Source organism: Leptonychotes weddellii, chromosome 1 (genome assembly GCF_054177405.1).
Source record: "Leptonychotes weddellii isolate Sample4059 chromosome 1, ASM5417740v2, whole genome shotgun sequence".
NCBI classification, from domain to species: Eukaryota; Metazoa; Chordata; class Mammalia; order Carnivora; family Phocidae; genus Leptonychotes; species Leptonychotes weddellii.
In genome coordinates, this window is record NC_138369.1 from 17,878,411 (window position 1) to 17,902,634 (window position 24,224).

The 24,224-nt window shown below is 47.3% G+C and overlaps 2 protein-coding genes across 9 annotated transcripts in view; both read right to left on the bottom strand.

Annotated features, from left to right (window-relative positions):
* STIMATE (STIM activating enhancer) overlaps nucleotides 1-13,995 on the bottom strand; it is a 52,744-nt gene extending 38,749 nt beyond the window's left edge. The window contains exon 1 of the mRNA XM_081819124.1: nucleotides 13,729-13,995. Within this exon, the coding sequence (XP_081675250.1) occupies nucleotides 13,729-13,888 (160 nt within the window). The 5' untranslated portion in view covers nucleotides 13,889-13,995. The remainder of the gene's footprint in view (nucleotides 1-13,728) is intronic.
* A 6,835-nt stretch (nucleotides 13,996-20,830) lies between these two features.
* Nucleotides 20,831-24,224, bottom strand: part of SFMBT1 (Scm like with four mbt domains 1) — a 109,705-nt gene continuing 106,311 nt past the window's right edge. For all 8 annotated transcript variants that reach the window (XM_081819144.1, XM_081819149.1, XM_081819142.1 and 5 more), the window contains 4 exons: nucleotides 24,043-24,221; nucleotides 23,613-23,858; nucleotides 22,377-22,505; nucleotides 20,831-21,502 (listed from right to left, as the gene is read on the bottom strand). In XM_081819144.1, the coding sequence (XP_081675270.1) occupies nucleotides 21,362-21,502; nucleotides 22,377-22,505; nucleotides 23,613-23,858; nucleotides 24,043-24,221 (695 nt within the window). In that variant the 3' untranslated portion in view covers nucleotides 20,831-21,361. The remainder of the gene's footprint in view (nucleotides 21,503-22,376; nucleotides 22,506-23,612; nucleotides 23,859-24,042; nucleotides 24,222-24,224) is intronic.

The window sequence follows — 24,224 nt, forward strand, 5'->3', positions numbered from 1 at the left end:
AGATGGACTCTGAAAAACAAACTGAGGGTTCTAGAGGGGAGGGGGGTGGGAGGATGGGTTGGCCTGGTGGTGGGTATTGAGGAGGGCACGTTCTGCATGGAGCACTGGGTGTTGTGCACGAACAATGAATCATGGAACACTTCATCTAGAACTAATGATGTAATGTATGGGGATTAACATAAGAATAAAAAAAAAATAAGCAACATTCTTTCAACAAACAAACAAACAAACAAAAGAATATACTCTCTCAAGCTGGATTCTTTTGCTCAGCATGTTCATCCATGTTGTGGCATGTATCACTAGTTCATTCCTTTTTGTGGCCGACATGTATTCCCTCATACAGAGATACCACAATTTGTTTATCCATTCATGTGTTGATGAACATTTGGATTGTTTCCAGTTTGGGTCAATTATGAATAAAGTTGCTATGAATATTTATGTACAAGTTCTTTTATAGCCCTGTTTTCTTTTCTCTTAAGTAAATGTCTAGGGGTGACACTGCTGGGTTGGATGGTAGGTCTAATTTTCTTTCTTTCTTTTTTTTTTTTTTTTTAAGATTTCATTTTTAAGGGCGCCTGGGTGACTCAGTCGGCTGAGCGTCTGCCTTCGGCTCAGGTCATGATCCCAGGGTCCTGGGATCGAGCCCCTCAGCAGGCTCCCTGCTCAGTGGGGAGCCTGCTTCTCCCTCTGCCTCTGCTCCTCCCCACCCTCCTGCTCCTGTGCTCTCTCTCTCAAATAAGTAAATAAATCTTTTTAAAAATTTTTCATTTTTAAGTAATCTCTATACCTAACATGGGGCTCAAACTTACAACCCTGAGATCAAGTGATCAAGTGTCGCCTGCTCCACCGACTGAGCCCGCCAGGTGCCCCAGGTGTAATTTTCTTTATGAGAAACTTCCAGTTTTGTGAAATGGTTGTATCATTTTATATTTCTGCTGTCAATATGTCAGAGTTCCAAAGTTCGTATCTCTTTAACTTTTGGTACTGTCAGTCTTTTTAATTGCAGCCATCCTGTGGGTACACAGTGGTATCACTGTTTAACGTGCATGTCCCTGATCACTAATGATCAGCGTCTCATGTGTTTACTGGCCATCTGTATATCTTCTTTAGAGAAATGTCTATTCTGATCCTTTGCCTGTTACTAAATTACACTGACTTTTGACTGAGTTGTTAGAAGTCTTTACCTATACTGGATACAAGTCCTTTGTCAGATATTTCTTTCCCAGTCCGTGGCTTACCTTTTCGTTTCCCTTACAGTATGTTTTGAAGGTCAGAAATGCTTAATTTAGATGGAAGTCCAACTTTTTTTTTTCTCAAGATTTTATTTTTTTATTTATTTCAGGGCGGGGGGGGGGGAGCATGAACAGGGGGAGTGGCAGAGGGAGAAGCAGGCTCCCCGCCCGATGCAGGACTCGATCCCAGGCTCCTAGGATCATGACCTGAGCTAAAGGCAGATGCTAAACCGATTGAGCCACCCAGGCACCCCTCTTTTCTTTTCTTTCTTTCTTTTTTTTGGTAACAGTTTAAATTTTTTGTGTCCTAAGAAATCTCTGCCTATCCCAAGGTCACAAAGATTTTCTCCTTTGTCTCCTAGAAGTGCTACAATTTTCACTTCTACATCCAGATCTGTGCTGTAGTTCTGCTCAGTTTTATGGTATCAGGTTTGTTTTCAAGCTCTGTGCCCTTTGCGCCAGGGTAGGCAGTGAAGTTTGAGAGCAGCTTTCTCAGATAAGAAGGATCTTCAGAGGTGCCTACCAAATGCCCCTGGCGTTCAACAAGGTCTCACATCCAACTGGACAGATCGTCTCCCAGCCCTAGAAGCAGTTCAGCTTCCAGCTTCCCAGCAGCTGTTCTTGGCTTTGCCCCGTTTCCCCCCATGCACGCACGGACTCATGTGCAGAAAGAGACTTGAGGAGACCCCTGAGCAAATGTCTAGAGCTTTTCCTCCACGGAGCTCCTTTTTCTCCATATTGTCCCTGGAAATTCCAACTGCTTTGGCTTCCTCAGCTCTGTCTCCTCAACCTGGCAAGGCTGAGGGGCTCTGCTTGGGTTCCTCCTCACTGCTCTGAGAACTGGAAATTGCCTCCAGCAGAAAGTTGCAGAGGAGACCACAGGGCTTACCTTATTCTTTCCCATCCCTCAGGGACCATTATCCTGAGCCGCCTGTTGCCCAATGTCTGCAAACAGTTGTTTCGTAGGTTTTCTGGTTGCTTATAGAAGAAGGGCAAGTTCTATACTGCTAACTCCTTCACTGGCGAAAGTCTCTTCGTCCACTTTTGTACAGGCTCAAATGTTACATTTATCTACACGGGACAGAGTCCTCTGACTTCAACAAGCCCTGGATTCCAATCTCAGAAGGAAAGCCTTTGGCTTTTTCCTGGTGCATCTACCATGGCTACACAAATTGTTGCAATGATGCTCTCAGTGAAAAACCAAGCAGGTGGGAGACAATGCAACCAGATGGCGTTAAGCAGTCCATGTGCAGAGGCGACAGGAAGCCCACTGAGGTTAGAGAAGCAGTGTCCCTATGTCATGAACTATACGTGAACCCTGCACACGGCAGGCAGGCGGAGCAGTGGGAAGCCCAGGTACTGGAGTGAGACCCCCCGGGTTGAATCCCAGTATTCCACTTAGAGGCTGCCACAACCTGAGACGGTTCACTCAACCTCTCCGTGCTTCAGTTTCCGCAGGTATACAATATGATAACAGGAGTACCCGCTTCAGGTGGCTAACGTGAGAAATAAATGAGTTAACGTACGTAAGGCGCTTACAGGGCTTGACACATAATAAGCACTACGCAGCGTGACTCAGTATTGTCTCCAGATCAAACACGGGCCAAAGCACCTTTAGCCAAAATGCCTCAGAGCCAGTGGCTCTGACCTCCCAACCCAGGGGAGGCTTTATAAGACGACTGAAAACAGATCCTACGCTTACACAGTCTCAACATACCCCCCCACAAGTTACTCACTACAAAGGGGGACATGCTGACTTCACAGTGGAGAGACCTGCAGGAGCTGCCTTCCCGCAGTCGTCAAGAGAACTTGGCCGGGGGGCGCCTGGGTGGCTCAGTCGTTAAGCGTCTGCCTTCGGCTCAGGTCATGATCCCAGGGTCCTGGGATCGAGCCCCACGTCTGGCTCCCTGCTCCGCGGGGGGCCTACTCCTCCCTCTCCCACTCCCCCTGCTTGTGTTCCCTCTCTCGCTGTGTCTCTCTCTGTCAAATAAATAAAATCTTTAAAAAAAAAAGAGAGAGAACTTGGCCGGGACTGGGGGAAACCCGCATCAGGTGCCAGAGGGTCCGGCGCACCGAGGAGGTCACAACATCACTTACGCAGCATCCCTGCCAAAAACACGTAACCTGAGTGTAGTTATGAAGAACCATCAGACGAACCCCGGCTGGGATATTCTACAAAACCACTGGCCTGTACTCTTCAAAAGTGTCGAGGCCAAGAAAGACAAAGAAAGGCTGAGGAACTATTTATTCCAAGACCAACTTCCAGGTGGGGAACACCCAGCACTGTGCCAGCACCAGCCTGGCCAGTAAGCCAGACCTGGCCCAGGGAGTGGCAGGGGTCATACCTGGACAATACGGACCGTCTGTCCTGCAGCTTAACAGTATGGGCTAAGGTCACTAGGGGAGGCTTCTTGGAAGCCAGGGAGGATGTGGCTAGGTGGGAGGGAAGGAGAAAAGCATTCAGTGGAAAGAGAGATGTGGGTAAGGGGAAGAGGCAGGAACGGGTTTGGCAGGTGCGGGGGCTGGGAGAAGAGCGGCCCTGGGGCACGCTGTGACATCCAGTGTCCCATAACATGGCAGTTCTCGGCCCAGGCTACAAGGCAGACCCTGGGGGCTACGTTGTCTGCAGCACAGAAAGAGTTCAGAAAGGGAGGGCAGGTCCAGGAGCCTGGCCGTCCTGCAAGACGCCAGGACACCGCCTTAGTTCAAGGCAAAGAAGGACAGGGCTGCCGGCAGCTGTGGTACTGTGGGGACAGAGGAGCTCCTTGGCATGGTTCCATGGCTGACCAGGTAGGAACACCTTCAGACTGCAACCCGCCCGTCACAACCTCTCCTCAGCCTTGTGCCTCACATTACCGCAGACCAAAATTCAGCCGGAGCCATGTCCACACTGGCCCAACCTGAAAGCCTCCATTTTTGGGGGGGGGAACGAGATCACTAGAACACAGCTCCCACCCGACTGGGTGGGAGATCGTCCCATCCACAGCAGTGGCCCTTGAACGACAGTGGTCCATAGCAAGACCACAGTGTGTTTGTTGGTTATTTCCCTGAAGACTTTTTTACCTATCTGGGGTATTAGTAAGTTATTTACTTTAACTCGTTGAAAACGACAAATCCGTATATAATCTGCTCAGTGATCTGAGGGGCAATCTAACATTCTTCTTAACTCTCCTTTCATAAGGCAATTTTTTTTTTTTTTTGCCAGCAATTGATCAGATTTCTGACAGAAATCTGGGGATAGAATTATAAACCAGGGTTCTTTTTTTTTTTAAGATTTTATTTATTTATCTGACAGAGACAGACACAGAGAGAGAAGGAACACAAGCAGGGGGGTGGGACAGGGAGAAGCAGGCTTCCCGCTGAGTGGGGAGCCCGATGTGGGACTCCATCCCAGGACCCTGGGATCATGACCTGAGCCGAAGGCAGACGCTTAACAACTGAGCCACCTAGGTGCCCCGCAAACCAGGGTTCTTGACAGAGAAAACACATTCATGCAGGCCTCCTCCACTGTGTCTGCAGGACCCCAGCACCCGCCCCTCGTCATTAGCCTCTCTTTCCCAGACTTCTGGACCCCAGCTCCCTGCAGGGCTCAGACTGAGGGTGGGAGCAGGGGTGGAAATCTTCAATTCTTTAATCTCCAAGTCTGCTGCGTCGGACCGACCAGCAAATATTTTGGGCACAAACTCACCACCCAAATAGAAAACCTGCTCTCGCGTTCTGACGCCGCCTTGGCCCAGATGCTCACACAGCCCTCGGGTCTGGGCAAGAGAGGCGGTGTGCCCCACTCCTGCAGGATGGCGTCTCCGGCTTGTCCTGTCACTGGGGTGATGCCAGTGCTCACCTCTCTACATCACTGTCCATGTTATTAAGTGAAAATGTCTTCTAAGAAAACGGAAAAGCCCATAAGGAACACTGATGAGCTTAAGAGGTTAGAGGAGGGGCGCCTAGGGGCTCAGTCGATTAAGCGTCTACCTTCCGCTCAGGTCATGATCTCAGGGTCCTGGCATCGAGCCCCGTGTCGGGCTCCCTGCTCAGCCTGCTTCTCCCTCTCCCCCTGCTCCCTTCTCTCTCTGCTCTTGCTCTCTCTCAATAAATAAAATCTTTAAAAAATTTTTTTAAATTAAAAAAATAAGAGGCTAGAGGAGCCCAGGGACTAGAACAAAAGCTGGGGGGACAGGGAAGAAAAGCATTCTGAGAAAGGTGAACATATAAAACAATATAAGGTTGGTTCTGCTTATGTCCCGAGCTACTGTGCATACAACTGTGTCCATGAAAGAGAAAACTAAAGACAAAGTGTGAAAGCTCTTGACACCGACCACTGATTGGGGATAGGAAAAGCCACAGACACTCAACACCAAGTCTTTCAAAGAAATTTTAGAGCCAACAAAAAACACAACAGTTGAGTGCCCCAGCGAGCAGAGTGACCCTACCTCCCCTACCCCTGTGTGCCACCCCAGGGCCCCCACACGAAAGCACGCCCCAGGTAAGGCCCAGCCTCACACACAGCAGCTCGAGAGGGGCCTGATGGCGGCACAACATGCCCTTTAGGATGAGGAGGACACTCTAAATCAAAGGAAACGTGGGAGGACCTGTCATTTGCTAAGATGGATCGCAGTAACTCAAGTTAGAAGTCTTTTCATCATAGTCACAAAGGTGGTTTCAGTGGTTGACAATCCTGCTGGGGTAGGTACAGGATTTCTAGAATGTGCTCACACCTGGCCTTCTCATAGGAGATGTTCTTTAGCGGAGCCCCAGCCCACCAAAGCCTGGGACCGTGCTCACAGATCAGGCCTCGGCCGGCCCGGCAGCTGTCCAGAATCGAGACTGGAAGCACTGGTGTGCAATGTGAAGGGCTGCCAGTGAAAGCTAGTCCACAATAACAAGCTGCTTCCTTTACTAGCTAGTAGCCATGTCTCTGGAGCTGGACAGCCGGTTCCTCAGGGGGACCCCATGAGATCTAAAAGGGACGTGATAAAGCTGCTTCCAAGGAAATGTTCGCAGAGAAACAGTCCAAATGGAGCACAAAGTAAAGGCAGAACCTGACTTGTCACCCAATAATTTAACTCACCCTCCCTTTTAAGTGCAAGCTATAGGAAAAGAGGCCCGCAACTGAACGGGAAGGCTGTCTAGAAGCCTCCTTTCTTGGGAGCCTCTGTCCCATGCTCTCCAGACCCCAGGACGATGGCCCTGCTCACAACCTCCTCTGGACCTTGGCTCTTACCATTCCCCGTGTCCCCTTTCCATCGCCCCTTTCCCTGGTGCTGTGCTTGAGGAGGGATTCCCCATGGATGCTTCCCCGGCCACAGGCAGAACCCCTCCTCCTTCCCCTCCACGACCGCCTGCGCACTGTCCAGGCCACAGCCTGCTCCATCCAAGAGCCCCTGGGGGACGGGGTGCGGGTCTCGGCAGTCCCCTGTCGAGGCAGCACCCAGGCCCTTAACAAGCCCCGCAGGGCACTGTTCTCATCCTTCAGGGGCCACAAACTGACCGAATCTGTTCTCTAGGGCTCCCCTGAGAGTTCACTTAGTGACCCCCAAACTGAATAAATGCAGTTCTCAACAGGGACAACTCTGCGCTCCACCCATCCCGCCCCCCTAGGTCACACAGGGCAGCGTGTGGAGACATCTTTATCTGTCTCAGCCTGAGGGAGGGAGGTACATCTGGAACCCAGTGGGGAGAGGCCAGGGACCCTGCTAAACACCCGACAATGCACAGGACAGCCCCCGCAGCAAAGACTTATCTGGCCCCAAATGCCAACAGTGCCAAGTTGAAACAGCCTGGGTGAGATGGAAAACTTCCCAGTAGTGGAGCAGTCTGAGAGGCTCACAGACCACTTCTACTCATCAGTGAGGAAAAAGGGAACTTCAGGGTTCTCCCCAACTCAAGGTTATAAACTACACTCTTTGCAGCACCAAGGAAACAAACTGAGAAAACCAGCAGGTAACCTGAAACCACTGAGAGCCGTGGAGGGCCCTCCTCACCAGCTACTGAACCGACTCAGCTATACTCAGCTATACTCCCTCCCCGGTGCTCCAGGAGGCTCAGCCCCTGGGGAAGGACGGTCATCCTCAGGCAGCCAGGGAGAAGCTGCACAAAGGCCTGGGCTGGGACAGCAAACCCCGGATGGAACTCATACATGCACAAAATGACTGCCAAGTCATTTCAAATGTCTACTTTCATGTTATCAAGAGCCATAAAACAGTCTGAAGTTCCAGGTAACACTTTGGACATTAAAAAGTATTATTAAGAAAGAAAATCAGAGTGGTTTAAACAGGAAAAAATGAGGTGACGTAGCGAGGGGTTAGGGTCCTCAGAGTACACCTGTGTGGAAAGGGGCTCAAGGAAGGCAGGCAGGGGTAGGGGAAGTGGTTAAGAGAGTCTGGAGTCTGCTGGGCCTGGCTTACATTTCAGCTCTACACCTACTAACCAGGACGGTGTTCGCTGTCCTTGTTCCTTCCGGGGTGCCTGGGAAGTACATCAAGGGCCAGGCCTAGGAGCCAGCACGATGGGGACTCAGTACAGAGCAAGCTTCAGGAAAGACAGCGGCTCTAGGGCCCAGTGCCACCACCTGCCGTCACAGGACCTGGGGCAGGGCCTCGGATGCAGGTTAATCACCTGTAACCAGGCTGCCCTCTCAAGGCCCATGAGACACTTTGTAGGTGAAAACAGAGGTCAGGGTTAGGTGAAGAAAGGAGAGCATTTACCTCTACTAAAGCCATCTGCTTTGGCTACATGCTAATTTGGAATTCACCAGCAAGGAGCTGGTTGTGTTCAAGTTGTCTACTATTATGCAGTCTATGAAGAGGGCGAAAGGTAAAGATGTCGTGCAAACAAGATAGCAAGGGAAATGTTTAACCTAATTCAGAAAACAAGTTACTCAAGCACTTGTGAAACGCTCTTCAATGGGACTCTCAAATGCAAATACTGTAACAACAATGAGGATGACTTCACACCCCCCACGCCCCCTGCAGAGGGCCTAACACGTGCCTGGTACTGAACCAGCTTCCTTATGTTCTTCCTAATCCCCATAGGCCCAGATAAATTATTATTTCCATCTTACTGGGGAGCAAACGGAACTGTCGGGAAATATAGGTAGGCTGCTCAAGAGCACAGTGAGGCAGAAGCAGAAATGGAAGCCAGGTCAGATTGGTTCCAGAGCCAGGGATCCTGCTATTTTTAACCACCTGTAAAATTCCTTCAAAGAGACTTCATCTTCATGCAAATATTATACTAATTGCAAAGGATTTTAAACAGATCATTAAAGCAGTGGAGGCTGGATAGGCCCCTACAGGGCAACACTTGACAGAGGTATTTAAAAGGCTAAAAAATGCATTTCATTAAGTTATTCTACAACCCAGACTGTCCTCTAATTCAGACAACTCCCTCTTGCCCTGATTTTACTCCAAATTAATTAAGTTTTACTATAAATAGAGATCACCATTATGAATACATGCTACCAGATAAATTAGTGTTTAGAAACCCTGAGAACTCTCTTAAAAATAAAGATTTCTAACCAGCTGCCACACTAATGTTGGCCATCCTCTTTTCCCCTGTGGGCACAATACCAGCCTGGGACCGAAAAAGGGATCTTCCTCAGCCATGGCTGGCACTCCGGAGGGAGCAAAGGAAACCGACATTTATTGAGTGTTGGGTGCCGGGCCCTGAGACGGGGCTTCTCTCCTGAGCTCCAGCTCCCAGTGCAGCAGCCACCACTGTGTCCCGTTGTGACCACTGAGGGAAAAGTTACTGGGGAACAGGATATTCCCCCGATCTCAAAGGATCACCACCACCGAGATAATTTATTCATTGCAAAGGGGAAAAGGTACCTTTACAAGGGAGAGATCCAGAGACCTCACCCCTCCACCAAGTAGTCGACCTTATTATTACTGATAGCAGGGCTGCCCGAGGCCACGAGCTTCCTGGTACGCAGGAGGATGAAGCACACAGCACTGCCTACGGAGTGTTCTTGCTGTAAAAAAGGTTACCTGAGTCTAAAACCTCCTCCAGATCAAACTCAGGGAACACAGGGGCCTGTGAAACAGCTCACACACCACCACAAGGAAACGCCCCAGACAACTCCAGAACACGGGATGCGGTCCGTGACAATTGGCCAGCACTCTTCAAAACGGCAATGTCATTAAAAAAAAAAAAAAAAGTGTGCGCAAGTGAATGTAGGGGGAGATTGTTCTACAGTAAAAGTGACTTCAAAACACAACTAGTGCAACGTGTGGCCCTTTACTGACTCACAGTTTATTTAAAGACCCCAGCTCTGAGAGACTTGGGACATGTGGGCAGTGTGGGTACGGACGGGCTGTCAGGTCACACAGTGGAGGTGTACATTTTCTCAGGCATGATCATGAGACTGTGATTATGAGGAAGACTGTCCTCCTTCTCAGGAGATGCGACAGGAAGTTTTGAGGGGTGAAGTGTGATCCTGGCTGCAACGTATCTTCAAATGGCTTGGCCAAAAAAAAAAAAAAAGAAAAAAGAAAAGAAACAGAAAAGGTATAAAGAGATAAAGCAAATATGGCAAAATACGAACAACTTCTGAATCTAGGGGGAGGGCTGATACTGTATTATCACTGGATTACTTCTCATCTTTCCTGGATGTTTGACATTTTGTAAGGTAAAGACTGGGATACAGTGAGGAGAGGGGACCCCAGGAAGGGTGGTCCCGCAGGTGTGTGCGTACACAACACATAGGGAGGCCGGTTCACCATGTGAGAAAACCAGCGACTCCTGTATGAGATTGAGATTTCAAAGCTGGGCAGACCGGTGTGTGATGTTCCTCTGGGTCTCAGGAAAACTCTCATTTTTCAACGCCAGCAATGTTTTTGTAAAACATCAACCTGAGAGTCAACACTCCCAAATGCCAACACACACTCTGGCTGACCCCAACCTCTGGCTGACAGCTGGGCCACAGCCCTGCAGTGGAACAGTGTGCCGGGCTCCAGGCTGGCTCAGCTCTGTTCTGCTGTGACTCTGGTCTGAGCAACTTCATCAAGTCACAGACTAGAGATAAAGCCACCAGAACAAGAACGGTTTAGCAGGCAGGTCGACAAGCCCCCTTGCTGCATTTCTTTCTACTCAGACACCAATGCTTCTCAGTGACATCCCAGAGAACCCAGACTGGAAAGTCCCTTTATAAGCTTGCCTCTGAGTGTGTTCAGCTCTCCTCTCATACAGAGGGTAGCTTAGGTGGAGCCTCTGGAAAGCTCACCACTTACAGAGGTGTGAGACATGCTAACATGTCTTAGCTGACACTGAGACATGCCTGTGGGTGCTGGCTGGTAAGAGTCTGTGTGTTTATGCAGCCTGAAGAAAGGTGACATACATCACCTGGCATTCTTAACTCTCGACCGTCTGGGCTGAGACCATCTGAAAACCCCCATACAGAGCCAAGCACCAGGATGAGAAATTCTTGCGAGAATCAAAATCCTCCTACACACACACACACACACACACACACACACACACACACCCCATATGTGAAGTCTTCCTCCAGGACAAAATCCTCTAGGTAAAAAAACACAACCACCTGTAAATGGAAAAAGTGATTTTTCTGGGTAGAAAAAGAAACATAAAGACAGCAGTCTGAAGATTCACTGAATTCAGGGATGTGAAGTGATGAAAAATGCCTCAGACTGTCTGGCAGAGAAGGGGGTGCAGCCAATGAACAGAGCTGGTCTGACAGGAAAATGGAACAGTAGCTGCCTGCAGAACTGGGGAGCTGTTGGAGAAGAGAGCCAATGAGCCCATGGTCCAGGGGGACAAAAGCACCCGGGAGGGAACAGACTGTGACCCCAAAGAGGTTAACTTAAATTGCTCAGGAGAGACGACTGCTATTTAAAATATGCTCGACAAAGAAAAGTGGAACTGATGAAGGATGGAGTGGCCTGATCTTAACACACCGAGACCTCCCTCAAGGCGGCAAGGTGGACACCCGTCACGGGAGCCTGCCCTCTTGCCAGCAGCTCTGCCTGACTGGGAAACCGACGCTGTGTCTGGGAAGACAAAGCCTGGGCAAACCAAACTGCTCACAGATGCACTTCTTTGAGAGGACCTCCACCCACTTCCCTCGTGACCAGCAAAGTCACTGCAAAACGTGATGCAGCCCCTGAAAGATTCCCTCCTCATCCCAGCAGTACCAAAGGGGAAAGCCCCACAGTTCTCAGAACAGAACCGACAAGTTGAAGAGATAAGCAAGGGCAGACAGTTCTCAGCCTTCCACCCCTTCTCCCCGTCACTCCTCCTTATCACTGTCCCAGGAACCAATGCCCATCTCCACACACAACCTTCACGTCTAGACTTACAGTGAGCAAAAGGCCGCTCTGTAGTCTGGTCTTTGCAAACAGAAAGCACCCACCGCAGTGGGGTTTGCACATGTGCTCACACTGAAGATTAAGCAAAGTGAGCATGTCCCTGAAGACTCCAGGGCCAGCGCCGTCACTCTGAACACAGGCAACCTGGCACATTTCTCAGCAGCGAGCGACTCTGCCCTGTCATAATCACATTTCCCACGGGCGCCTGGGTGGTTCAGTCGTTAAGCATCTGCCTTCCGCTCAGGTCATGATCCCAGGGTCCTGGGATCGAGCCCCGAATCGGGCTCCCTGCTCCTCTGGAAGCTTGCTTCTCCCTCTCCCACTCCCCCTGCTTGTGTTCCCTTTCTCTCTGTCAAAAAAATAAATAAAAATCTTTAAAAAAAAATAATAAACATCACATTTCCCACCCTGAACCATGAGTATCAAGCCCTCAGGAATAAATTGGGCCATCAGCAGCAATCAAATCCAAGGAAATAGCCAGGGCGAGGCTAGGAAATCATAAGTTAGGGAACAAAATGTAGTCCCTGTAGTTCCTTCAGAGAGAAAGGAAGACCAGCTGGAGGAGACAGAAGTGGGAGGGGAGAGGAGACCCACACACAGTGTCTTGAAAACACACACATACAGTTCATGCACCCAAGTCAGCAGCTGATTTGGGCTAAGGAGTCACAAATTATTACCGTGGGAACAAGTGGGTATTTGTTCAGCTGGGAAAATAGCAAGGCAAGTAGGGACTAAAAAGGAAAGAAAAAGTGGCAAACATACACGGTCAGGCACTTGGGGTAAGATTTATCCAGGCCAGGCAACCAGAAGAAGTGTCATCCAAAACAGCCTGAATGAAGCCTGGGAGAATTCACTCAAATAAGCCCCCGTGTTATGACAAGCAAAGCTGTAACTCCAGCAACTGCACCCTAGATGACAAATGCACACAGCTGCAGGATCCATCCCCAGTGCGAAGGAGCATACTTTCCGCAGAAACTTACCACTCTGCCCATGTGAGCACGGTAGGGAAGTTTTGAGAACCTGTCATTCTGGAATTAAGGCCTCTGTAGAGATCTTTATAACCCTTCCTTCCTCCAGAATGCAATCACAGGGGCACTCCTAGGCCCACAGCCAACTGAAGCCTCCTGTTACTGTAATCGAGGGAAGGATGTGCACCAACAAAACAACACAACTCCAGATGCACAGCACACCTGACAAACAGGGTGGAACTTCTAGTTTTCCAGAGGCGCCATCTGGGGCTTTCTTCTCCATCAGGAACCTCTCAAGAAAGGGCCCCCAGGGACTTAGCACAAGGATTCTGCGACCTCCCTAGACCCTCTGAGCCGCCTCCTCCACTATGCCACTAGGTTGCCTGAGTCTCATGGAAATAAAGGAAACTTTAAATAAAAGTAATAGAGTGGGTTGGGCAGGGGGACCAGCCAGGGGAGGCTTGAGATGCAACTTAATTAGGAAAGGTTGGGACAGAGATCGAACAGGTGGACCTGTTCAGGAAGGAAGGAGGGGAATGAGAAGTGGGGAAGAAAGCAGTCTGAGTGGGTCCTGCTCCAACCAAAACAGAAAATAAAGCTGGGGGAAGGGGGCGGGGGGAGGCGAGGCAGGAGGAAGTGGTACTGGGAACGCAATGCATGGCCTTACAATCCAGGTATTGCAAAGTAGCGGGATTTAAAAGCCAACGAGAGACAGCAAATCTTTGCGGAGTGAAGGTGCAGGGAAAAGCCCAGCATCAGACTGGGGATTTAGGGATGCGGGTTCAAAGTGCGAAGGGGAGGCTAGGAAGAGATTCTATGAGGGGGCACAAAGGATTATTCCAGCTGGGGGTTCATGGCCCCAGGCTGGAAAGTGGAGTAGCCTTCATTCGCGATGACAAGGTAGCAGGGGGGCGAGTTTTAGCCAGTTATCTCGGGAGAGAGGCGTGTGCGGGCTGTAGCAGAGGAGAAGGGGTGACCCCTGGCTAAAAGCTGTCGCGATAAGGCCAGAGACTCAGGACCCTGGGTCGGGGGAGGGAGCTCCCGCTAGTCTGGGAATGCCCAGCCTGCGCTCGCGGGCAGAAGGCAACCCCGCCAAAGGGCCCGGGGCCCCAGGCCTTAACTCTTCGGGCAGGAGGGTCCCCGAGGCGGGGCTGGGCCTGCGGTGGTCCCACAGGGCCTCAGGAGGGGCGGGGGCCCGGGACTCACGCATCAACGTGCTGAAGGCCACGACGCCGAGCAACCCCTGCAGGAAGATGCCGAAACTGTGCATAAGCGCGCCGCTCTCGCAGCGGCCCGCCCCGGACGCGACGGTGGAGGGCGGCCCGCCCGGGAGCCCGCGGCTCGCGTTCCCGGCGGGGCCCTGCATGGCGGGCCTGGCGGAGGGGCGCCAGGCGCCGCGGCCAGCCCGCCCGCCCGGCCTCGCTGCCTGCGGCGGCCCGCGCCGCCGAGCTCCGGGCCGGGAGTCCAAGCCAGGAGCCGGTACCTCCGCCCCGCGGCCCACTCGCCGCCGCGCGTAACCCGACGTCTGAGACCGCAGCGCCTGATTGGCTTGGCCGGGCGTGGGGGCGGGCCTCGGCCCCTCCAGCTCTTCCCACCCCCCCATGGGCGGGACTCCGGCCGGGCGTGGGGGCGGGGTCGGGCGTCCAGGCCACAGGTAGAGCGGAACAGGTGAGCGCGGCTGTACGGGTGGGAGTGAGCCCAAGGACCCCGGGCTCCAGGTCGGGAAGGCAGGAGCCGGGACCATCTGCGACTAAATTTTCTTCCTTTCCAAGATGAAGCGCTCATACCCTGCAGAATTTATTAAAAATACTCCTGGATTCCACCCTCAGGTTTTGATTCAGTAGTTCCGAGACAGGGCGGAATAGTGTGCATTTCCAGCTAGCAGCCTAGATTATTCCGAAGGAGGCCGTGAGGAAAACAATCCAAGACTCTGCACACCGGCATATTCCTTCCAATCCAGACGTTTGGCGTCCTTCTGCTTTCCTTGTTAGTACGAATATTGTGACCAAAAGCTTATCCTCGATTCGTCAATCAGGCCCGAGTCGACCTTTTTTCTTCCCTAAACATTATGTAAATGGTCATTTTAATCCAATCGCTGTCCTTTAGAAATATACGAGGTTTATACCGAAAACATGGGAACATGTCCCCATCTTGTTCGTCTTGAACATGCTTCATAAAGCCAAATTGTTGGTAACTGCCAGAATCTCTAAGGTCCCCCTCCACACATGCATGTTTACTCCCACCTTAATCCTCTGACTCCTTGGAACCAGCTCCCTACCTCTACCAGGGCCTCTAGTCCCTGTTTTCCCATCTACCTTCCCAGCCCCGCTCTGGCTTTTCTCCAGACACTTCTTGTTGGTGCTCTCCAGTCCCTAGCCTTCTTGCTGCATCCACTTAATGACCATGTACACATGGTATTACTCCAGTAGACACTGGGCTACATTTGAGGAACAAGAAAAACTGTATTAGGGAAATTTTCCCTAAAAGATAGCCACCTTGGTGCTCGCTTCGGCAGCACATATACTAAAAGATAGCCACCTCAGAATTCCAATGGGCTAAATGCTTACAAAAGCTTTCTTGGTTGACAGGAATATTAACCTGATTATGCAGAGAACAAAAATGCTATTGGCTCCTTAGAGCCTTCTCTTACAATGCACTTCACACCTCCTGTGTCTTAAATGGCATTCTAGCTGCATGTACCACTGTTCCCTTTTCCCTGCTGAATGGTAACTATTCGTGCTTGAGGCCCGCCTGACCTCCCTCTCCCCAGCCGGCTTCCACATGACCTTGTGTATACTGCTCCACTAGAACTTTTCTGACTGCTCCGTTAGGTGGCTGTACACGTCTCTCTCTTCACAGCTGAGTGTGAGCCTTCTCAGGGTGGGAACTGGCTTTTATTCATCCTTGAATCCAACATAGTGCCTGGCACAGAGAACATGGCAACACTTTTTTAAATTAAACTGAATTTTAATTTATAAAATTTAAAACTCTCCACAAGTATTAACCATGGGAAAATACAGAAAATCAGGTTAAGAAAATAAATAGGTCAGGGAAAATTGTGTTACTGTCTTTAAATCTAAGAAGGTCTCTTATGGGGATGCTCAACAGTTATAGTCCGTGTTCGGAGGGAAACAAATGAGAGGATGTGTACTTAAAGCAGAAGAGATTGTGGGCTGGGCATAAGGAGACTGTTAATTGCTTGAAGATATAGGCAGCTTAAGGAAAGTTGCACATAGAGCTGAAGAATGAAGTTTTTGACAAAGCACTGCTCTGCACATCCAGATGTGGAGGGATCCTTAAGGCCCGTTGCTGCTGTACCAAAGCAAATGTAGACAAATGAGAAGCATTCTTCTGAGATCATGGGCAGATTCCCCAATGCCAGGAGCAAGGTCCCTGTGGGGAAATTCTGCTCTTCCTACCTTTCCTGAACTGCAATTTTAAAGTACCCAAATCCAGAGGGTAAAGATCGGACGACAGGAGAAGGGGGGAGAATTCTGGAAAGGTACATTTTATTGAAGTAGGAAGGAACTTTCTCCTCCTTTCAGAGATGATTCTGAGGCCCCACTGGAAAGAGTTTTGAAGGATTTACTCAGGCCAAGATGTCTTCTTTGCTGTCAAATGAAGTTAAACATAGCTTAAGACCTGTTTTAATTCTCTTACAACCACTTAAAACTGTCATAATATACCACAAGTTCTTATACACTCTTATTTACAAAAAAACCCCACGCAAAATATTCATCCAAAATAGTTATTTTTTAATCCCTTGAAGTTATACCCATCAAACTTGATGGTAGTTATTTTAATAGGTATTCTTGTGCATATTTCTCCTTAATTATACTTTATCCTCAACGCATAACTTTTAAAATTGAGAAAAACAGCAAGCAGGAAGGATACAATGCAATATGCATTTCATTTTGTTCCAAACAAGCAGCTTAAAAAAAAAAAAAAAAAAGGATAGCATAAACAAAGTGCATCGGTTCCAACAATTCAGTATCAGAAAGAGGCCCAAGGACAGTGCTGGAACCAGCCAGAAGTCCCACCCTAGCAGGCCTCTGATTGTCTTTAGAGAATATTCAACCAAAAAAAGGATGAAAGGAAGAGGAAAAGAAATGAGCACTTTAAAATCTCAAAAGAAGCATTCCAACTACACTTCCCTAGAGCCTTCTTGCAAAAGGATATAAGGAACTGTCAGTTTTAACTTTGTCTAACCTTTGTACGGGCCCTTCAGGCATCTGCTTTGTGACTTGATTTACCCCCAAAGCCTACCCTCATCCTTCCAGCACTATTTGCCCACCTCCATTCTGCCAAGTCAGGCATGCAGTTAGGTTAACTAAACCGCGTAGAAACCCCTCAGGACTGAGTTTCCACACATCCTGAGTACAGGCACCCCCATTAGCAATGGTGGCATCATCTCACTAGGCAGTATCATCCTTTGTCCCCAAAAATAGATCAGGGTCCACACTTGACTGCTGGTGTTGAGGACTTGTCCACCAAGGCTGTAGGTTGTTTCTCTTTTAAAACAGTCCTTTGTGATAGGCCATAGCACCAGGACAAACCCAAATGGTGTGGTAAGTCAGAAAAGACATAAGGGGAGGGAGTTTTAGGCCTGTTTCTCCATTCCCCCTCTCCTGGTTTTGCTGGTTCTTGTGAAAAATCTAAGAGTTCTGAAACACCAGAAGCAAGAAAACCTCCAATGCATTTACTGCCCACCACCTTCTTTACCTTCACCCTGGCAGGCTGCCCTCAGAAACAAGGCTACCCTGTGGTCTGGGGCAAGTATGAGGAAACCCCAAGTGAGAAGGTTTAGAACCAGAACCATGGATTGGGCTCTGAGTTTAGAACTCTTCTGCAAAAACTCCAAGTCCATAGGTGGCTTGCTTGGACAGATTCAAATTTCCAAAGTATGTACATTCTCACACAAGGGGTGAGAATCATCAAAATTCACTAACAGAACATTGTAAAGTGAATCAAGTCATGGAAGAGTTACAACTGCATGAAAGGGACTGACTTCTTTTTGGCTTCACAGGGGACTTTGTTCTACAGAGTTTCTGAGATAGCATCATGACCGTGACACATGATTATTTTCAGTGGACCCAGGACCAAAGACATTCACATTTTAAAAGGGGGTCCCTCGTTCCCACCGAGATTTATACTTCACTTGTTAGTGATGTCTTCTCCTTCATCTTCCTAAGGCCAAATGATAACACAGAACACTTCTGAACTCTCACACACACATTCCATCCCTAGTATACAGGATCAGTGCCCAAACCCAGTACGTGTTTCCACTGTCGAGACTAAGCTCCTAACATCTCTCTCAGAGCTTCTGTGGGCATCAATCAAATCAGTGAACGGGGTCTTCAATATAAGTCTTTGGTGATAGGTGTCAAGTAAATATAAGTGTGTGTGAGTTTTCCCAAAGTTCCCATCTAGGTAATTCTTACCTACTGTTAACGATTTCCTAATGTTCTGTGTGTCCCCCAGAAATACTTTTTGGCTTGCCAGAGGGGAATGGTTCTGAGTCCTGCCATAGCTGAGGCCTCCTAAAGCTTTTAATCTGTATTCAGATACCACATTAGTGACGGAATTAATAAAAGAGAGTGAGTAAAATATATTCAAGTCCTCAGGAAGCTTTGGTCCAAGGCCTTCTCTCTCACAGAATAATTTTACTTCCAGGAGAAGAGGCATATAAAGGCCAAGCTCTGAGCTGGTTTTCCATGTCTGCCTCTATCATAATTCAAAAAATATTTACCAAGAAGCCCATCTCTTCCGGAGGTTGCTAAGTATCCTTCCCTGACCTCATGCATCTACAACATACATGCTGGGAGTCACCTACTTCGCCAAAGAAAGGCAGATATAGGTAAAGCCCCAGTAATGCATCCCCTGCGTTAGATACCTCAACTCTCCAACTGAGAAGGATGAGGGCAGTTTACAAACGAAAATAGCATAGTTTCCAGAAGCCCACAAAATACAGTCAAAATGTCACAGCAAATCTTCATGTACAATAAAAGGTTTCCCTAACATACTAACATAGGCTAAGAGTGGTCGGTCAACTTCAAGGTCCAGGAGGCTTATATAGTCCATTCACCTGTTTCCAAGTTTGTCAATTCAGGATCAAAAAATGGATCATGGAAAACTTCCTGACCTCAGGCAGCTGTGGGGCCAGCTGAAGGTGAAATTCAGACAAATGCAGCCCCTCACAATGTATCTCTCTTAAGAGGGTATCAACCTTTAAAAAACAAAGTTCATGTATCCATGTGTAATATATAAACATTTTACCCCAACATGGTGAGTTATTATCAGGTTTAAAATCTGTTTCAGAATCAGAGGAATTAGACTGTCACTGTTGTCCAGCCAAGCCCCAGCAGCTTTATGAGGGAAATAGAGCCTAAATTGTATACTTCAAAAAAAAAAAAAAAGCCCTATGCCAAATTCCCAAACAATTACCTTCTCTTATTTAATACCTGGGAGTGGGGGGTGGGGGTATATAATTATTTAATGCAGTTGCCTGAGAAACTGTATCTCACCATGAGAATGCAAGAACTATTAAGGGAAACCCAACTTAGAGTTGGCTTCTCTCTAAGAGAAAGCTGAGCTTGAATAATCACGGTACACAGAGGAGCCAGCTGAGCCCTGACTATATCCAGATCCAAGACTACTCAGGGCCATGAGTTTCACCTTTCCAGGGGCTCTGCCCCCTTTACCTATGTATGGTTTTGGAGAAGGCGAAAGAGAGACAACTTAACGTATTCACTGTTGCACTTGGTCAATTCTCTTTCATAGGAAGTAAATCTCATTTCCCTAAATAAAACAAACATTGATCTTCTTCAAGGAACTCCCTTTGCCTCAGTGCCTTAACTGCTGAGGTCTCAGGAACTTTAATTGTGTAAGTTACGCACCCCCTGCCCCAAGACCATGTACTTAACACTAATTGTTCCCAAGCATCTTATATATGCTTCTCTTCCATAGGCATAGAATGACATTTTTAAAAACTGGATCTCTGAGTAAGTTGAAACATATTAACTTTTACTTAAATGAAGCTTCTTTCCAGGTCTATCTGGTGGTTACCTAAGCAAAGAATTGATGCTTTAATATATGGTTTGGTTGGAGGGCTTGAATTAAGGTGGTTCATAAATAATCCAGTGAAGAAAGGGTGCAGACTACAGAATGTCTGCCAAGGTCCATAAACTGTTGGGAGCAGGAGAGGGTTCTGAAGAAAAGGGAAAAATCAATAGTTTAAATTTGTAGTATTATATTTGTATAGATGTTTAGAATTCACCAAGTTTGTAGTTTTAAAACATTTTAAAATCTTGAAGATGAGTGATTAAGTTATAAATTTGGAGGTAACTAGGATAATTAAAAAAAAAAAACCAACCCCAAAACACTCAGCAATGCAAACCATTTAAAGGAAGCAATCTATGTGTGCACCTTTCCTCATTCCTCCCGGCTGGAACAGCACAGCAAATGCTATTATTCTATAGTTGCTAGCAGTGCAATCCTAAATGAAAATTTCCCTGTAGTTTCATGTCAGCTTGAACTGGGCCAAAAGAAACACCTAAAAGAAAACCAAGTTGTTGAGCCGTTGAGTGGGAATTCTCAGCCTGTAGATTACATTCAATTTAAAGGTTTCACTAAGAGGACATGTAAATGTGACTTGGCAAAGAGGTTTCCAGAATCCTTAACCACCTCTCAATCTTTATGCGGCCACTGAGGACATGAGGACACACTGTTACAGAAACTCCATGCTCTGCATCACCCCCCAAAATGTTTTCTCTGTTGTGCTTCTACACTCTCTGCCTGGAGACACCGAGAAAGAAAGGGAAATGGGTTTTCCTGTGGGTCCAAGGAATACCTACTGATTTTCACCCAAAGTGAGGACTCTCGAAATGAAACAGACAGCTATAGAGGAAAGTAAACATAAAATAAGAGCCACTGAAGTCCCCCTGAGGACTGATGGGGAGAGAGCAACTCAACAGAAATACCCACAATCTTTGAGAGACCACCTAACAGGGAGCCCACACTGGGTCCAGGCAGGAAACCATGTAGCAGGGTTCTCAGATCAGGCCAGGAACTGGTATAAGTGCTCACATGGTATTTTTAAGAGAGCAAACAGTGTTTTGTTTTGTTTTTTCTCCAGCTTCTATCATAGTTTTAGTGTTCATGTAGCTTAAAAACGGCATCATACAAAAAAACCTTATACATGGCTGTAAGCTCAATCATCAACAGAGGTAGTAAACAAAGGAACTCCTAAGAATAGATTTTAAAATGGATCAAAGTGTGACTGTACATTCAAAACCCTAGAGCCACGTCATCATCCCCGAAATGAACTGTTTTAATTTAAAAAAGCTTAAAAACACAATGACAATGGAGCACTGATGTGCCTTAGGCACAGTCCCAAATCAGTGCTGACTTAAAGCTATGTCCTCTCTTTCCAAGAAAGAGAAAGCAGAGAACAGAGTTCAATCTACAATGGGAAGGAACAGAACCAAAAGAAAACAACCATAAGGGTGCTTTCCAGCAGCCTACATTATTCTTCGTTTTCAGGCCACACCACTGGAAATGCTGCTGCTTCTTACGTGAGTCTTTTCTTCACAACTCTTCTTTTTTTTTAAAACTGCAATCTGCTGACCAAGAGATGTCCACATTTCCACTGGCAGGAGAGCCACTTCTGTGCAGTTTTTGCTTCCTCAGTGTGGGTCCTCCTTCCCTGAAAGTGCAAAGAGAGCAAGCCGACCCCTGCAGGGCCCGGAGCCCCAGGGCTGACTCAGCTCCGCGCGTAGAGCAGTGAGAAGGATTTGCTGCATTTGTGCTTCGAAGACACAGCGCACTTCGGTTGTCCTTCTCAGTTGGCAAACTGCTCATAGAAAGCAAACTTGATCCTTTCTATGTGGTGGCAGAGTTTGATGGCAGGGCCCAATTTTAAGTCCATGCACTCCTGAACAGTGGGAAGGGTAAGGAGCAACAGGGCCTGCCCGTCAATTTCCTGTTAAAGCATAAAATACGCATTATCTCTGATGTGCACATGGACGGCAGCTCAATCAAGACAGCCCCCGTTCCCTTTGGCTGGGGTCAAAATCAGAGTCCCTGCACTTTCCTTTCCTTACTTTCCCCCTTAACATAAGCATCACACAGTTTCTTCCAAGTACCCCTGGCAGTCCTCCATGCTAATGAATCTTCAGAATTAAGGATAAACTCTTACCAAGGATAAGAATCCATTCTACAGTTTCTGCTCTGCAGAAATTCAATAAACAAACTAGCTTTGTAAGTGGCTACTAAATGTACCAAAGGAAACATCTTTTTAGAGGATGCTCTCTAAATCTGAAAGAAAATATTAACTATAAACTTCAACGTTTTCCTACTCTGTAACATTCATAAAAGCCTGATGAGCTCGTCAAAGATGTTCAGTTTAGAATCTCCCCAATTATCAAAAAAAAATTAGTTTATTTGTTTAAGGTCACAGACTATTTGTTTCAGAAAACTTGCCTTAAAACTGATCGCCACTTTAGAGCCTAACATATTATAGATGTTAATTATTCTTAAAAACAAGCAAATCATTACTTTGGAAAAGAAGAGCACAATTAAGAACTGCATGCTTGATTTTAAGCCATTTAAATATTTGAGGGATAGAAACAAAGTCTTGAGAAAAATGGCAACACAATGATCGTTCGCTTCAAATGTGGGGAAGTCGGAATCACGACCTCTTACAATCCTCTTTCTATGACTCCTAAAAGGGGAACTACATTTCTTTTCTTTTGGATAGATATAGTTTTCCTCAGACTTGTAAATAAATCGCTATTACACCCATAGTCCTTTGCTAAAGAGACAAATTACTAAAACTCACAGGTCTCTACAATTACCTGGTCTAGAAATATCCTCGCTAACGGAGCACAGTCGGTGGATCTGATGAACCGGACAACGTCCGCCACACTCCACTTGAGGGGGTTACTGTCCAGATGGAGCCTCTCAGCGACTTCAATCCTGATTTCCTTCATTGCCCGCAACAAAGCAAACCAAATAGTGTCAGAGCTATTTTATTCTAAAAAAGTCTCTCTATATAAATTCATAACCCTTTGAGGCAGGATTTAAAGGGGTTTTAGGGCATGATTTCTCCCAGCAAAGATGGCCAAGGTCCACATACACTAGGTACTCAGGAAATGGTTGTCTTTTATAATAAGAAATATCAATGGGGAAGAATTTATCTCAAAGTTCCAGCACAAATAATTTGGACAATTTAACAGAGAAAAATGGTTTTTAAAAAGTTTCCTATTTGTTCCCTGGTCTATTTCAACTTGCTGTCTGGTAGGGTATGCAGTGAATGGGATGCTACTTCGGAAGAAAAGAAGGCTTACCTAAATCATCAGAAGAAATCATTTACTGCTTCAGTTCAGGCGATATATTTAAAACACAACCCAGTTTTAAAACAGTGACTTAACTGCCACTCTTACAGTGTGTACGTTATGTAATACACATATATGTATATATTAAATATACCAAACAAAATAGCTTCACCAGAATCAAAAGGATAACTTATTTCTACAGAACCATCTATCAAAAATATCAAAAAAGCAGTTTTCCCTAAACCGACAGGTTACAGCTAAAAAAAAAAAAAAGTTTTAAAAAATAAATAAAATAAATTAAAAAAAGTTTCATTTCTAGTTTAACTCAAAGTAAGCAGCTACTCAGAGAGACCTTCTTTCCGATAGGTAGTTGATCTCCAAATAATCCTTGCAATGCAAGTAAATCACTGAATTTGGAATTCTTTTAAGAGAGACCTGGGAAATTCAACTGAAGCCTGTACTGAAATAAATGGAATGCTCACATCACTAACAATCAGATTTTAGAGGGGCACCTGGGTGGCTCAGTCATTAAGCGTCTGCCTTTGGCTCAGGTCATGATCCCAGAGTCCTGGTACTGAGTCCCACATCGGGCTCCCTGCTCGGCGGGGAGCCTGCTTCTCCCTCTCCCACTCCCCCTGCTTGTGTTCCCTCTCTCGCTGTCTCTCTGTCAAATAAATAAAATCTTTAAAAAAATCAGATTTTAGAGGGAAATTCTAGAGAGAGAAATAAAAGGCACTGTATTTTAAAAATGGGTACCTTTGGTGAAGGAGGTTTATTCTCATCATCAGAAAACGAAAAAGTGCGAAGCTCTCTTTTTCTCCGTTGTCTGTCTGGAGGCAGCGATGTAGAGATCTCACTTTGGGTGGGAGAGGAAGAGCACGACTTTTTCTCTGACATTTCTGACTCTTCCTGTAGCTCGTCCTGTTGCTCAGATGTACTGCCCTCACTCAGGGAATCGTCATCCCCTTCATCTGGGTCATCCTCATCTTCACCCCCACTTCCCTAGAGGAAACAGAGAGAAAAGTCTCATTGAAATTCACGACAAATCAGCTCCTGGGCCACAAACCACCTTCTGCTGGGCCGGGATCTGACTTAGAAAGGCCCGCAGGTCGCCCTTCTGTGTCTCTGCTGGACGGCAGGGATCTCCTGGCTTCCAGACAGGACAGGTACATCACAGACCTCGTACCTGGGGCGAGCCTGCTGGAGTGTTATCAACAGATGCCGAGGAGCGTTTCTTCTTATGGACAAAGACATTTTTCCGCCTCTTCCTCCTCTTACTGGCTTTTTTCAGGGCACATGCTAAGTTGCTATGCCCACCAGGTGGCCTCCCAATTCTTTTATTTTTCTTCTTTCCATAATAGTGTGCTA